A 15,125-nucleotide genomic window follows, 5' to 3' on the forward strand; every position below is an offset into this window, starting at 1 on the left:
TATTTCACTTAGCATAATGCCCTCAAGGTTCACTCATGTTTGCAAATAGAAGTATTTCCTTCATTTTTTATGGCCGAATAATATTCCATTTTGTGTATATTTTATATATCCATATATTATATATACATGTATATATGTATATATACACACACACATGCACACATGTTACATCACATCTCATCTTTTTTGTCCATTCATTCATAATGGACGCTGAGGTTGTTTTCATAACTTAGTTATTGTAAATAATACTACAGTGAACATAGGGGTTGCAGATATTTTTTCAAGATAGTGATTTCATTTCCTTTATGTATATACCCAGAAAGGGGATTGCTGGATCATATTGGTTGTTTTATTTTGAATTGTTTGGGAAACATCCATACTTTTTTCTATAGAGGCTGTACCAATTTATATTTCTACCAATAGCATACAGGGGTTCCCGTCTTTCCACATCCTTGCCAGCATTTTTCTCTTATCTTATTTTTTGTTGTTCTTGCAAATTCCCTTTTTTTCTTTTTTTTAAAAACTTTTTCCCAGTTTTATGAAGAAATAATTGACATACATTGCTGTATAGTTTTTAAGTGTACAGCATGATGGTTTTATTTACACGTTTTGTAAAATAATCACCAAAAAAAAATTTAGTTAACATTCGTTATCTCATGTAGATACAACACAAAGAAAAGAAAAATAAATTTCCTATAGTGATGAGAACTCTTAAGGTTGACTCTCTTAACAATTTTCCTCTGTATAATACAGCAAACTTTGTAAACTACAGTCACTATATTGTGTATTACATCCCTACACTTATTTATCTCACGACTGTAAGTTTGTACCTTTTAACAACCTTCCTCCAGTTTCCTTCCTCCAACCACCCCACTTCTGATAACCACAAATCTGATCTCTTTCAATGAGTTCGGTGGGATTTTTTTTGTTGTTGTTTTTTTGTTTTTCAGTTCCACATATAAGTGAGTTCATATAGTATTTGTCTTTGTCTGACTCATTTTACTTAACATAATACCCTCAAGGTTCATCCATGTTATTCAAATAATAGGATTTCCTCATTTTTTGGCTGAGTAATATTTCAGAGTGTGTGTGTGTGTGTGTGTGTGTGTGTGTGTGTGTGTGTGTGGTATATATAATATACCACAATTTTGTTATTCATTCGTACATCAGTGGACACTTAGGTATTTTCCAAGTCTTGGCTATTATGAACTTGGGGGTACAGATGCCTTTTCAAGTTAATGTCTTCACTTCTTTGAATATATTCTTAAGTGGAATTGCTGTATCATATGGTAGTTCTTTTTTTATTTTTTTGAGTAACCTCCATACTATTTGCCATAGTGGCTGCACCAGTTTACATTCCCACCAATAGTGTGTATTTCCTTTTCTTCAAATCCTCACCAAGGCTAATTTCTTATCTTTTTAATGATAGCCATCCTAACAGACGTGATGTGACATATCGTGGTTTTGATTGCATTTCCCTGATAATTAGTGATTTTGAACACCTTTTTGTGTACCTATTATCTATTTGAATATCTTTTTTGGAAAAATGTTCAGGTCCCTTTTTAATTGGATTTTTTTCTATTTAGTTATATAAGTTCTTTATTTTGGATATTAACCCCTTATCAGATATGTAGTTTGTAAATATGGTCTTCCATATTGTAGACTGCCTTCTCATTATGTTGATTTCTTTCATTGTGCAATAGCTTTCTTCTAGGAGTTTGATACTTTCAGGTCTTACATTTAAGTCTTTAATACTTTCCAAGGAAATTTAGAGATCATAAAGATCCAGTTTTATTATATTGCATGTAAATATCTAGTTTCCTAACACCATTTAATGAAGAGACCTGTTAAGTGTATAAACTCCTCCTCATTGAGTATTCTTGACTCCTTTTGGTTAGGTTTAAATCTAGCAGTTTACTATTGCTTTCTGTTTATTTAATTTGTTCTTTTTTTGGACTATATTTTATGATTCCATTTTTCTTCTCCTATTTGGCATATTAACCATGCCTTCCTGATGGTCTGTTTTTAGTGATTTCTTTAAGGCATTGTTTCCCAAACTGCATTTCTGGTACCAGCATCCCCCTGGGAATTGTGAGAAAAGCAAATTCTTGAGCCTGATCTAAGATTTGTGCAATCAAAAGCTCTAGAAATGGGGCTCAGGTGTCTGTAGTCCTGAAGTCCCTCAGGTGATTCTGATGAAGCTGAAATCAGAGAAACATGGTTCTAGGTTTACAGTGTGCATTATTAGCTCTTCACAGTATATTTTAAATAGTGTTACACCACTTCATGTACTTCCGTTCCCCCTGCATCTCTTTGGCTATTGTTCTTAATCATCTTTCTTCCAAAAATGCTATAAACTCTATATTGTATTGTTATTGCTCTTGTTTTAAACATTATACTTTATATGGGTTAAAATTTAGTCAAAATTTACATTATCTTTACTCACAGATTCGCCATTTTGGCGCTCTTCATTTCCTTTGAGTAGATATAAATTTCTCTCTGATTTCATTTTCCTTTCTTTCATATACTTTGTAGTGCTAGTTTGTTGGCAGTGAATTCATCTTTTGTTTGAAATTTTATATTCCAACTTCATTTTTGAAAATTATTTTTGTTTGATATAGAATTTACTTGATATAGAATATTTGACATTTTCTTTTGTCTTTCGGTACTTTAAAGATATCACTTCATTGCCTTCTGATTTGCATAAATTTGTGACAAGAAGCCCGTCTTTCGTCTTCTGCTTATTATTTGCAGTAATGTCTTCCCCACCCTTACTTCCCCCAGCGGCTTTTATGTTTTTCTCTTTGTTACTGGCTTTCAGAGTTTTACTCTAAGTTGCCTTATATGGTTTTGTGTGTATTCTCCTTGAGATTCATTAGATTCTTGAATCTATTTTCATCAAATTTGGAAAAAAATGACAATTATTTCTTAATTTTCCTCATTCCCTTCTGTCTTCTCTCATGGTGAGACTGCAGTTACACATATGTTAGACTAGTTAATATTGTTCAATAAGTCACTGAAGCTCTTTTTTTTCTCAATTTTTTTGCTTTTGTGCTTTCATTTTGATAGATTACAGTGCTGTGTCTTTAAGTTTAGTTATCTTTTCTTCTGTAGTGCTTATTCTTCTGTTAAACCATAATATATTTATTATTTTAAATATTGCAGTTAATCACTAGAATTTCCATTTAAGACTTTAAAAAAATTTTCTATTTACCTTCTATTCTTTTCCTTATCTTTATGCTTATCTTCAAACATATTTATGTTTATATGTTATAATTATGTTTATGCTTATATTTCTCATCACTGTTTCAATGACCATGTCTGATAATTTCATCATTTCTGTCATTCTGGGCCTCTTTCTGTTGATTGGATCTTTCTCCTTATATTACTTTACTAGGGCTTCCTTAACAATATCTCACAGACTGAGTGAATTAAACGATAGAAATTCATTTCCTCAAAGCTTTGGAGGCTAGAATTCTAAGATGAAGATGCCAGCAGGGTTGATTTTCTCTGAGACCTCCCTCTTTGTTCTACAGATGATGGCCTTCTTATTGCTTCTTCACATGTCTTTTTTTCTGTGTCTGTGCATTTCTCATGGGTCTTTATATATCCATATTTCCTCTTCTTATAAAGACACTAGTCAGAATGGAATAGGGTCCACCCTAATAGCCTTATTTTAATTTAGTCATATCTATAAAGGTCCTATCTCCAAATACAGCTATATTCTGTTTGACAGTGGTTGATAGGTGTCTACAAAACAAAATTACTAAACTGTAAAAAAATGCCTTAATTCTTAGGGAGTAGTAAAGTGGATTTTTTCTGGAGCCAAGAACATAATTTCTAGGGAACATGAACAGATAGGGTCATACTGAGTAACCCCAACAGTGACCTTAAACTCAATAATTCCCTGTTGAGACCCAGAATACCAGATGGTACAAAAACAAGATTCTTAATTCTGAACCTAAACTCAAATAATGTATAAATTTGGAGGGAGAGGGTTACAGTGCAGCATGTAACACTCCTATTTATAATTTATATATAGTTCATAACTTCTTGCTCTATACATTCTTCATAATTTTTGATTCAATGTTGTACATTTTGAAATTTAGATGTTAAATGCAAAATGTTGATTTATTCTTTTTAATATTGTTAGATTTGTTTCTGACCCGAAATTTTGCTACTTGGGTTTAGTTTGATCTTTTCAAGGCTTGCTTGTAAGCTTTGTTAGTATAGGTCTAGAGCAGCCTTCAATCTAAGGTTGATTTTATCAACATTGTACTCTACCTTTTGCAAATAAGGTGATACCTTTTAGAACACTACCCATTCCCCTTTATTATATATAGCTCTTACCATTCTGGCTTGCGGGGGTATGAAGTATGCACAATATTGTATAATCTCTGGATTTTGTTTGACTTACTGCTTCCTGGTATTTTTTTATGGAGACTCATGTGGTTTTTTTTTTCTCACAGATGAGCAAATCAGCAAAAGGCTTAAGGATTCCCTCTTACAGATCCCCAGAGCTTCTTTCTGTGGATCTCCCTTCCTTTCCATATTCTCCTTCACAAATTCTAGCATGAGTTTCCTCCCTTCTGTTCTCCACCCTGCAGCTTGCTTCTAGGTAATAAGCAGAGACAGTCATTGGTCTTACCTTTTTTTTTTTTTTTTTAATCTTTCTCAAGGTTCACTGTCTTGTTCTGCCTGTTGTCCAGTATCTGAAAATACTTGTTTCATATATCATGTTTTTCTAGTTTTTTTAATGCAAGGAGATAAATCTAGTTCCTATTACTCCATCAGGACTGCAAGTAAAAGTTTTATTTTCATAGTTCTTTGATTTATTTTTCAAAGTGAGAAGTTTTAAAACAGTCATTTTTCAGTATTTGTTATAAATTTTTGGTACCATTTAAATGGATTCACTGTCTTTTTTTCAGCACAAATTGTTCACAGACAATAAAGACATTACTGTATTTGTGTGAGATATATGAATTGTTAATCATTTTGATATTCTAGGAATAATTCAAGCAAATTAACAAACTTTGGAGGAAGATCAGTGTGAAATATTAGTCATTTCCTGGGATTTACTTAATTTGTTAGGTATATGTATAATTTATTGACTAAAATTTTATGTTAGCAAGTAATAATACCTACATGGCATTTGTTACAATTATTGCAGTGCATAAAGAAAAAAGAAAATTCATCCAGATAAATATGCTTTTTATTTCAATGTGGATATAGATTAGTCACTTAAAATTATCCTTTAAATAAATTGATAATAGCTTTTTTTTCTCTTATTCATCATTGCCCATGCAAATCTGTGGAATCTTTTAGGAAAAAAATGTATGTAAAACATCTGTAAGAGAAGATTGACATGAGCTAGTGTGGCTGAACATCTATCGACTGCTGCTTTTGATTTAGTTTCTGTCCTCATGAGTGGCATGTACTGAAAAGGCCAAGGGAGACTGCTCACTCTGTCTGATAATTAGCAACTATGTTTCCATAGTTACATTCTTTGAAGTATCCTGAATTCTAGTATGTAAATAAAATATCTTCCAGGTGATCATTTACATTTGGAAATAATTAGAAAATTATTTTTAATATGCAAAACAGCAAAAAATTAATTTTGTGTAATACCTTAAACATGCTCATAAAGCATATTTCCTGTCATGCATTGCCAAATTTTCCACCTAATTTTCTGTTTCTTCCCTCTCCCTTCCTAGGAAAACAGTTGGTGTTTTTTGCTGTGGACCCAGTTCAATTTCTAAGATTCTTCATAAATTAAGTAACCGAAACAACTCATATGGGACAAGATTTGAATACAATAAAGAATCTTTCAGCTGAAAATCTTTGAGATGAACCAGGACTCTAAAGAAGGAATGAGTGCAATTTGTAAGACTTTGAAATTCAGCTGAATCAAACAGCTGTGTCACACCAAAGGGTAGTGAGGTTTTCTTATTTATGATTATTTAAAATGGAAATGCAGAGAATGTGGCAAGATGACAGGTCAAATTACAAGTTTAATCTGGAAACCAAAGAGACCCTGAAGAATATCTGATGTGATGATTCACTTTTCAATGCTAGAATTAAAAGAAAACTATTAGGTGCACACTGTTGATTTTTATGGCTGATTCGAGAACTCCCTAGTGAGGAGCTGCACTTGCAAACTGTGAGGCTGATAGTATTGGTCCTCTTTAAATTGTTTTTGGTTGAACAAATGCAAGATTGAAAAAATTAAAAATTCATTGAAACTCAGATTACATTTGCTACATGAGTATAAACAGAGTAGCTTCGATTTAGAAAAGCTCCAGGCAAATATATTAGATGTTTGAAGATATAGCACAAGACTCTATATTGATACGGGTGTCAATATCTGATCTTCCTCACTACTGATGCTAATACCTCTATTTGATATCTGTAGACTAAGGGCAAATGAACCTTTTACAGATATTGATATAGTATCTATTTTTATGTATTTCTTTCTTTTATTTCCCTCTGTTTAGGGAAACCTTCCTTCACTTGGCATGCATTAGGCACAATGATTTAATCAGTCACTTTCATCCTCTACTTATTTAATCTATTACTATTGCATAGTAATGAGGAAAATATCATTATAATCACTTACAAAGGGATCTATAGACTAATAATTTTTTCCCTTTTCAGCATTGTGACTTTTATTCGCTTTTTCCCTAGCATAGTTTGTCTTAGTTTTTAGCCTTGTAAGGTGCTTCATTTAATTTGCACTTTGAAACCAAAAGACATCGTGTCTGTCAGTGGTCACTGAGATAGATAGATCTCTCTTCTGTCACATGTTGGTTTATGCTGGAAATATTGAAAATGTAGTCACATTCCTAAACAGGAAACCTATATTTTATTTTCTACACAAAATGAGATACTTCATTAGTTATTCAAATTTAAATTCAGAATTAAGAATCTTGTTGTTGTACCATCTGGTATTCTGGGTCTCAATAAGGAATTATTGAGTTTAAGGTCACTGTTGAGATTACTCAGTGTGAACCTATCTGTTCATGGTCCCTAGAAGTTATATTCTTGGCTCCAGAAAAAAATCCACTTTACCACCCCCTAAGAAGTAAGACATTTTTTACAGTTTAGTAATTTTGTTTTGTAGACACCTATCAACCACTTTCAAACATAGCACATTGCTGAAATCAGCAGTATGACTTGTTTTACCTTTGTTAAAATTTTTCATGATAAAACTTGATTGATGGTACTGTCATTTTTTTTTTTTGTTCTAATTTGCCAATAGCAATCAAGCATGTTAAACCATCTAGTACTAAATGCCCATATATATATTACTTACAGATATTTCTTTCTCTCCTTGGAATTCTTTCATCTCCCTTCTTTGGAAGGAAGATGAGCCAGAAAAAGATATGGGAAATGTGCAATGCTCCTGCAGCTTTATCTCTGAAGAAATATTTAATAACCAGTACACCTTGGCAGTACTTTCTGAATTAAAGAGAATTTTCACAAAACACATGACAGAACTAGTAAAAAAGAAACAATTTAGTACAAATTTGATGTGCAATACTGACTCTTTACTGATCATAGTTTATTGAAATGATTATATTAGTACACCTAATTTCAGTAAAACAGGTGGAAGATTTTTTAAAGGAAGAGTGATCTTTCCAAGTAAATAAGTCTGATATTCTAGATGAACCTCTGCGTATTTTAAATTTCAGTTGATGTTTAAACATTATATGTTAGCATAGGTAATTTTTGCCTCTCTAGGTGGGAAAGGAGCTTTGCATTGATAAGACAGCTTTGTTTTGTTCTGAGGTACTCTTTCTAGCTAATTGCTGCCACATAGGTCTAAAAACAGTAATTTTAGTGGCAATAACTGTTAAAATTGAAATGGTATTCTTGAAATCTCCATAAAGCAGAAAGCGTTTCTTCTACAGAAGATACAGTTTCAGAAACATCATTTATTTGAGAGCGTGGTAGCATAAACTGCCTTAGGGATTTGTATTCTCACGCTATCAATGTCACAGGTTAATGGCGTGGCTATCGCATATTGCTCTTCACTCTGGGATTAAGATTTCTCATTTGGACTAAATCAGTAGTTAGTTAATCTTTTTAAAAGTAATGTATCTTTTTGAAGACCCAATTTAAAAGGAATATTATGACATACATAGAAAATATTACAATCATAAACAATCTTGGGCGCCCACAAATAATCTCTCCAAAAAAGAAGTCAGTGTAAGAATCTCTGAACAAAATGATCATCAATATAGTTTTTTTATTCTGTATTTTCTTTAATTTTTTTTGGAAGAAACTATCAATTTTTATAGGATTATACTGAAATTAATTCTGTGGATAAAGGAAAGGAAATTCTATTTGTATAATCCAAAACAAAGAATCTGATAGACTAGACTCTTCTATTGGTTTTTAATCTTCTTGTGTATTCTGCTTTACACACAGTAAGACTATGATTTTATATATAAATAATAATTTTAAAAACATTCATTCACACATCACATAATTTTGGAACTTCGTTTTTATTTGTTTATTTGTTTTTTATTCAGGTTAAAAATGAAATCATTGATAATGACGATACATGATTTTTTTCATGTAGTGAGTTTAAATACCAGTCAGGTGATTGTGATAGTACAGGCCCTTAAAACAAAGAAATAAAAGCAGTGTAGCCAAAGTGTAAACTGAACTGATTTAATCCACAAATCCATGTTATTTATAATCCCCCAAATCAGAGTTTACTTGGAGCATTCAGAGCAGGTAATGGATTTAAATTATAAGGCATTGTTAAAAAGGCTTGCTGGAGGCAAATCAGCTGGCCATTGTCATCAATAGGTAATGCTGGTGCTGACTAATGTTCAGTTTATTAAAGAGAAAAAATTTTAGGTAAAATTTGTTTTTTTTCCTTAAGGATGGTTAACTCAGCTGGACAGTCATTGTTCTAAACAAACTGATGAGACTCATTTTTAATTGCTACTCATGATAAAGAGTTTCCCTTTCATATGCTATCTAGGACACTTTTATATCATTATATTATAAAAACATAAAATACTGAAGTTAGGAGTACTGTTATTTTGCAGGTGAGGAAACTCAGGCCCTAAGGAAGATGACTTGTTTCAGGTCATCCACTGAGTTCGTTGCAGTTTCCTGATCTCTGCTGCTGAAAGGCTCTTTCTACCCCCCATAAAATATACAACCAATAAGACACATCTAGTTCTGCTTGAATCTCCCTATAAACTAGTGCTAGGTGGAAAATAAGGTACTGAGTGTTAATTACAGATTCAGGGCAGAAAATCACACTCTGCTTGTCCTATGTATCTTCTGATTCTAAATTTGTTAGTCTTATTTTACCTATTTGATATCAGTTTTAAAATATGACAGCTGTACTAAGGGGATTATGTTCTCCAGTACTCTATTGGAAATAAGTAATAGTATAGCTTCCAGGAAATGCTATTATTATAATTTTAAATTTAGGTTCATAGACAAGAGTCATAAATAACTTCACTAGCTTTCTAACCATTCAGGGAAATTTTGTTATTAAAACTAATGACTCTTGTTCTCTACTCACATGACCACAACATGCTTCTTGATCAGGAGAAAAGAGTCACCTTTTTGTAAACTAGTGAGACAGAAAATAAATGAAATCAAGCATAATGAGATCTGCATTTCTTTCAACCACAGCAATGAGAACTCACTGTTTTCTTCTATCTAAATATCCCCTCTATTACCCCAATTTCTTTATTCCATTCTGTAGTATTCTCAAAGGACAGAGTTGCAAAAGCTAGCTAGATGAAGTTTTCCTAAGAAGCGGAAGACTTCTTATGCTTAGCAAAGAAGGGCTCGTTAAGAAGAGAAAAAAAAGGCCATGTGAATCATTTAAAATTAGCAGAGGCAAGCAATGTTGCTTTAAAACAGAGACCAGTAATTTTTTTAAAGTGAATATACAGAATTTTATTTTCCCATATACATTTTTTTTTTATATTCTTGCTTAGAGAATCTAGAAATAAATTCCTTCTTTTATTTTACATTGTAGCAAAATCACCAACATTCTTAATGCAGAGTGTTAAGATACAATTTAAGAATTAGTAAAGACAAAAAATACTTAATAGGAGAAAAACTAGGAGGAAAAAATAGGAGTCAAAGAAATAAAACTTAACACATTAGGACATGATGATGCTTTTCTTTTTATAACTTCATACATAATCAAATGTGTGGCAAAACTTACTTTTGTTTGGGAAAATGTAAAACAACGTATTTGGTTTGTTTTTAGGGATCCTTTCGCATTTTCTTTGCCACTAGATTTATAGCAGAAGCTTTACCTTTAATCAGAATTATAATCTTTTTTAAGAATTAGAGCTTTGATGAGCTGCAGGTTGACCTAGAGACAACTCTTCCCTTAAAATGAGAACCAGTACTACATAAATGCTCTAATATACGCAGCAATAAAGAAGGGGAGGCTGCATATGCCACACTTTAACATTCTTCTGTCATTTTAAAGTCGTATTTTTTCTCTTATCTTTATACCCAGAGAATGAAACCTTCTTAACAATGCAGACACTGAGAAACAGATATTCTCTCTGTGGCATAAGTGTATCTGTTCACCTGTATCAGCACATTTATTTGAGCCAAGTTATCAATTTAGGATGACTGTATATTTCATTTTAGTGGTGAGAAATCTCCTTAAAGCATCAAATTAGAGCCTTGCTTGCCTGTTAAAAAATATATGGCAGCCAGTATATGACAAGCATTGACTAAGGAGAAAGCAGTTAAATCTTTTAGGTTTTTCTCTCCAGCTGAGCCTTAAAGGAATATAAAATACCTACCCCATGACCTGGGTTGTACTCCATGTCCTATGGTTAGACATGCTGCACAGTTTATTTTCCAGATTCCCAGGGACTCCCTGATTCAGGGGCTCTGGAAAATACCAGCTCCTGAGTCAGCTTGGCATCTTTTTCCACATAACTGGGTACCTACCAAGTGTAATTACATCCTTATTTAAAGGTGATGATTATCTGCTTACCAAATGGCCATTGCAAGAAACTATTTTCTTCTCTCTTTTTTTTTTTTCATAAAGTTTGATTAAAGTTCAGAGTTTAAAAAAGTAGAAATCACTTTAAAAAGTGGGAATAATGGTGGCAATTCTGTTCTACCCTGAGTGTGTGCCAGTATCATCATTTTATCTAGCTATCCCCAGTGTGTGGAGTGAACAGGATCCTGGGTTAGAAATGAAACTACTTGCAGCCTTTACACCTGGAAAGTATTAAACTATGTACATAAAAATTAGAATGATATCAACCTCTGCTTGACTTACATGGATGTAGTGAGGCAAGGATGTGGGGGAGAGGAGGAAAAGAGTGGTGGAGAAAGAAAAATTTCCTGAGCAAATCTTCTGTAGTAGGTTTCTGAAAATACAGTAAAAATAAAACAGTTCTAAAAAAGTAAAAACATAGGCTTTTATGAGTCACAGTCCATTGTAACTGAAAGAGTATTTAATTGTGTTTTCTGGACAAGTAGATAAGTACCCACAAATTGGCACCAGTAATATGTTCTGAGATTCTGATAAAGTTGCCTATTATGTCCGGTATATCTGCCTTCTGAATTCTTCAACTAATTTTGATCAGGTCCAATGTGGCTGGAAATAGCTGTATTGATCTATGACAATTGAGCTGGGAATCAGAGGGCAATATAACTTACTCTGATTACTTAAGATTTGATGGAGTAACAAGTCTATTCATGAGACATCCTACTGAGTTAAAACCAAGGCCTGTATCTTAAAACTAGAAATAATTTTATGAAAGAAAAGAGCACTGCACTGTAGCTATTTTTTTCCCTAGATGGAAAAAACTAAATTTATCTTTTTCTTATTCTTGCCAAAGATACTTTACATTATGTATTTTCATTAAAGCTCACATTACTTCATTATTTTGTATATATTTATATTTAAATTATGTACATGTGTACATGAGAGTGCACATGTGAGAGTGTGTGTGTGTATGTACACGCGCGCGCGTGTGTGTGTATGGTGGATTGGAAGAAAAATTGAATGAAAAAGACATTCTGCAATAATGTGTAATGACACTTTCCAACTTTCATTATAAGCATTCAACAATGACAGGTTTGAAATGGAAAGAAGTGTAGTCCTCCCATCAAAATGTGAGTTACTTAGAAATCCAGGTGTGGAATCTGATTCTTATCTGACTAAATTTAAATGTGAGTGTATACAGTGATGGAGAGGGTGCACTAACTCAGATTCAATACTTGTGAAGAGCTGGAAAAAATAGATTTATTTCTACATGTAATTTTACGTTTTAAGTCATAGTATGTTTGTGGAAAACATTCATTGTTTTAGAACATGGCATAGTGTTTAAAAGCAAAACAAATAAAGGTTGGACAAATATACTTAAAATTCCTCTAATTGTAAACTAATTGTGCATTGTTAACAGTAAACATTAAGAATTTTCTTCACAACTTTGATAATGGGCTATTTCTTGTTTTCATCTTCATGAAAGACGATCACATTAGTCTTACTTATGAAGATATTAAATAAATAATATTTAAGAAATGTTCCTTTGAAAAACTTTGAAAGTGGTCTGATTCCAAGATCTCAACACTCTTATAACTTTCATTTCAGCAGGATTTATAATTCAGAATTACAGAATTCTAATTTCTAAATTAATATGCCAAGTTTGGGAGTTTGGTTTGATTTTTGGTCTGATTTTTTTTTATATATTATTCTCAAATCTCATAACTGTCCATCAAAACATTGAATATTTAACAATTTTAAGATTTTAAATTATACATATTTTTATCTGTACAGAAAATAAAATGTAATATGTTTATTACAAAGTTTCAATGTTAAGTTTTTATACTGATCATTGAAGGTTTCAATTTTACCTAAACATTAAGTATACGGTAAATATTTACATTCATATAGTAAAACCTGCTTAAAGAATTTTATTTTTTCCAGTATATCATGAACTCCCTTTTTTGAAATCTGTGAATTACACACACAAAAGAATAATTGTAGAGTAACTCACAGTTTTGTCTGACATTTACATAGGTGGACTATGAGCAGTTTGCCACATACTGTCTTAGAGACCTAGTTCCAGTACCACCTGAAAACTAGCTGTGTGATTCCCTATCAGACAAATGCAGACCAGACTTTTCCCTAAGATTTATTTCATTTTGTGTTACTGTGTTGGCTGTGAACTTATAATTGGATAGAGGACAGGATGAGTAAAAACGCTTCAGTATATATGATTGTGGTCACATTTAGGTCTGAGATATACCTGTGGCCACATTTAGGTCTGAGATATACCTGTGGCCACATTTAGATCTGAGATATACCTAGTAAGGTATACAAAATTGGAAAGCTTTCTTGCATAAACAGGATGAAAAGATAGTTGCTTCAGAGTAAAAAACATCATACTACTTATGTTTCAAAACCTTAAGTTCTTTATATTAAATTATTATTTATTGTTTCCTCTAATCTAAAGGTCATTCATGGGTAAAATCAGATGCCATGGTGCTCTAATTTATAGAGCTTTTAGAAATGGTGACTATTTGTAGGGTTTAAGCAGGTTACTTCACTATATGGTACTGCATTGTTCTCAATAAATTCTTACCACATTGCAGTCCTTCAAGTGATTTATTTTCAAAGAATCTGTTTTCCTGATATGGTGTCTTGTCTTTTGCCAAGCTGACATGCATTGTGTAATGGGCGTTTCAATAGGTCAAGTGCCAAGGCATTTAAAAAGGCAAGATTAGCAGTTATGTGCTTGCATTCCCTATGTGCATTACTTGCTTTGTGTCACAATGGGGTCACAAGTGCATGCTTTAACAGCATTAGTGTTGTAAAAACATTCATCACAGCAGTCAATGAAGGAAGAACACAAAAGATAATTGGGGAAAAAATGTTTTCAGGGGTGAGCAAATCAAGGAAATTTTGATGCAAATCTCAATCCGAAGATTAAAAGTTCCTCTACAATGCATTCTCTTGATTGTATTGATTACCCTGCTGTCAGGAATGTGTTTGCCACAGCTCAAAATATGAAAATGTGTGACAGTGTTTCTCATCAGACTTTTTATTAGGCAATGAAATCTGTAAGAAATCTTTTTAAGTGGCTTATGTTTCAGAGGTTCTGTTTATAGCTTGCTGATAAATGTCATCAACTGGGAGATGTAAACATTCAAAACTTGGTTTTGCATTTCACATATAGACCCAAGATACTGTGTGAAAAATACTTTTTGACTTAGAGTGACTGTTAATTGTGACAGATTTCAAAGTCACCTTCTACACATTTTGACAAGGTGATTTCTGAAATTAAATTTAAGGTTTATTCTGACAAAAGATTTTGTCGAGAGGTTTTGATTAGTAAACAAATTCAGATTTCAAGATTATAAAATAGCTTTCTATCTGCCTTGGGTTTCTTTTGTGGTGGTGGTGAGAAGGGGTTCATTATATTAGATCTCTAATGGGTTACTTGGGGTAGAGGGGAACATTTTGGTCTTCCATAGCAAATGAAAACAATATATCTAGTAACGTTTTAAACTGTAGGCTTCCTTAAGCTCTGTCTTTCGGAGCTGTTGCCCCTACCCTTTAACTCTTATCTGTCAGAAACAGGAAGGGTGCTCCAAATTGGATCAGCAGGCAGCAGAGCCCTGGCAGCCACAGACATACTCTGAAGTTGTACTATGACTAGTAAACAGCTTTAACATAAAACCTTTATCAGGATTCTCAAGCATAGTTTTTTTCTTTCTTTCTTTCTTTTCCTTCTGTTGTTTCCTAACCTAGCTATAGATCTGAAAACTCCAGGTCCTATGCTATGCTTAGCATAGCCTATTTATTTGGGTCTTTAGATTAACTCAGACTCTGGTCCTGTCTATTTCCCATTTAGCCCCTGAATTAATTTACTATGTTTGGTTCTGAGTTTCCCTTTGTCTCAGGACTTAGGCGAGTCATTCAGGTACTGGCGCTGCCCAGCCACAGCCCCTCTCTATGCCCATGGTCTTCCCATCACACACTGTAGCTTCCCATCACACATATTGTAGTACAAAACCAGGTATCTTTATGGTTGACTATAGGTAGAGTTTAATTACATAGGAAAAGATACTTCAGGTACAGTTGAGTCTCTCTTATTTTC

At 32.8% G+C, this 15,125-nt stretch overlaps 1 protein-coding gene across 4 annotated transcripts in view; it reads left to right on the forward strand.

The window, feature by feature from the left end:
- NOX4 (NADPH oxidase 4) overlaps positions 1-12,486 on the forward strand; it is a 138,882-nt gene extending 126,396 nt beyond the window's left edge. For all 4 annotated transcript variants that reach the window (XM_036220478.1, XM_016153168.2, XM_016153167.2 and 1 more), the window contains one exon: positions 5,715-12,486. In XM_036220478.1, coding sequence (XP_036076371.1) covers positions 5,715-5,835 — 121 coding nt within the window. In that variant the 3' untranslated portion in view covers positions 5,836-12,486. The remainder of the gene's footprint in view (positions 1-5,714) is intronic.
- The last annotated feature ends 2,639 nt before the right edge of the window (positions 12,487-15,125 follow it).

This window comes from Rousettus aegyptiacus, unplaced genomic scaffold (assembly GCF_014176215.1).
Source record: "Rousettus aegyptiacus isolate mRouAeg1 unplaced genomic scaffold, mRouAeg1.p scaffold_m13_p_5, whole genome shotgun sequence".
Taxonomy (NCBI): Eukaryota; Metazoa; Chordata; class Mammalia; order Chiroptera; family Pteropodidae; genus Rousettus; species Rousettus aegyptiacus.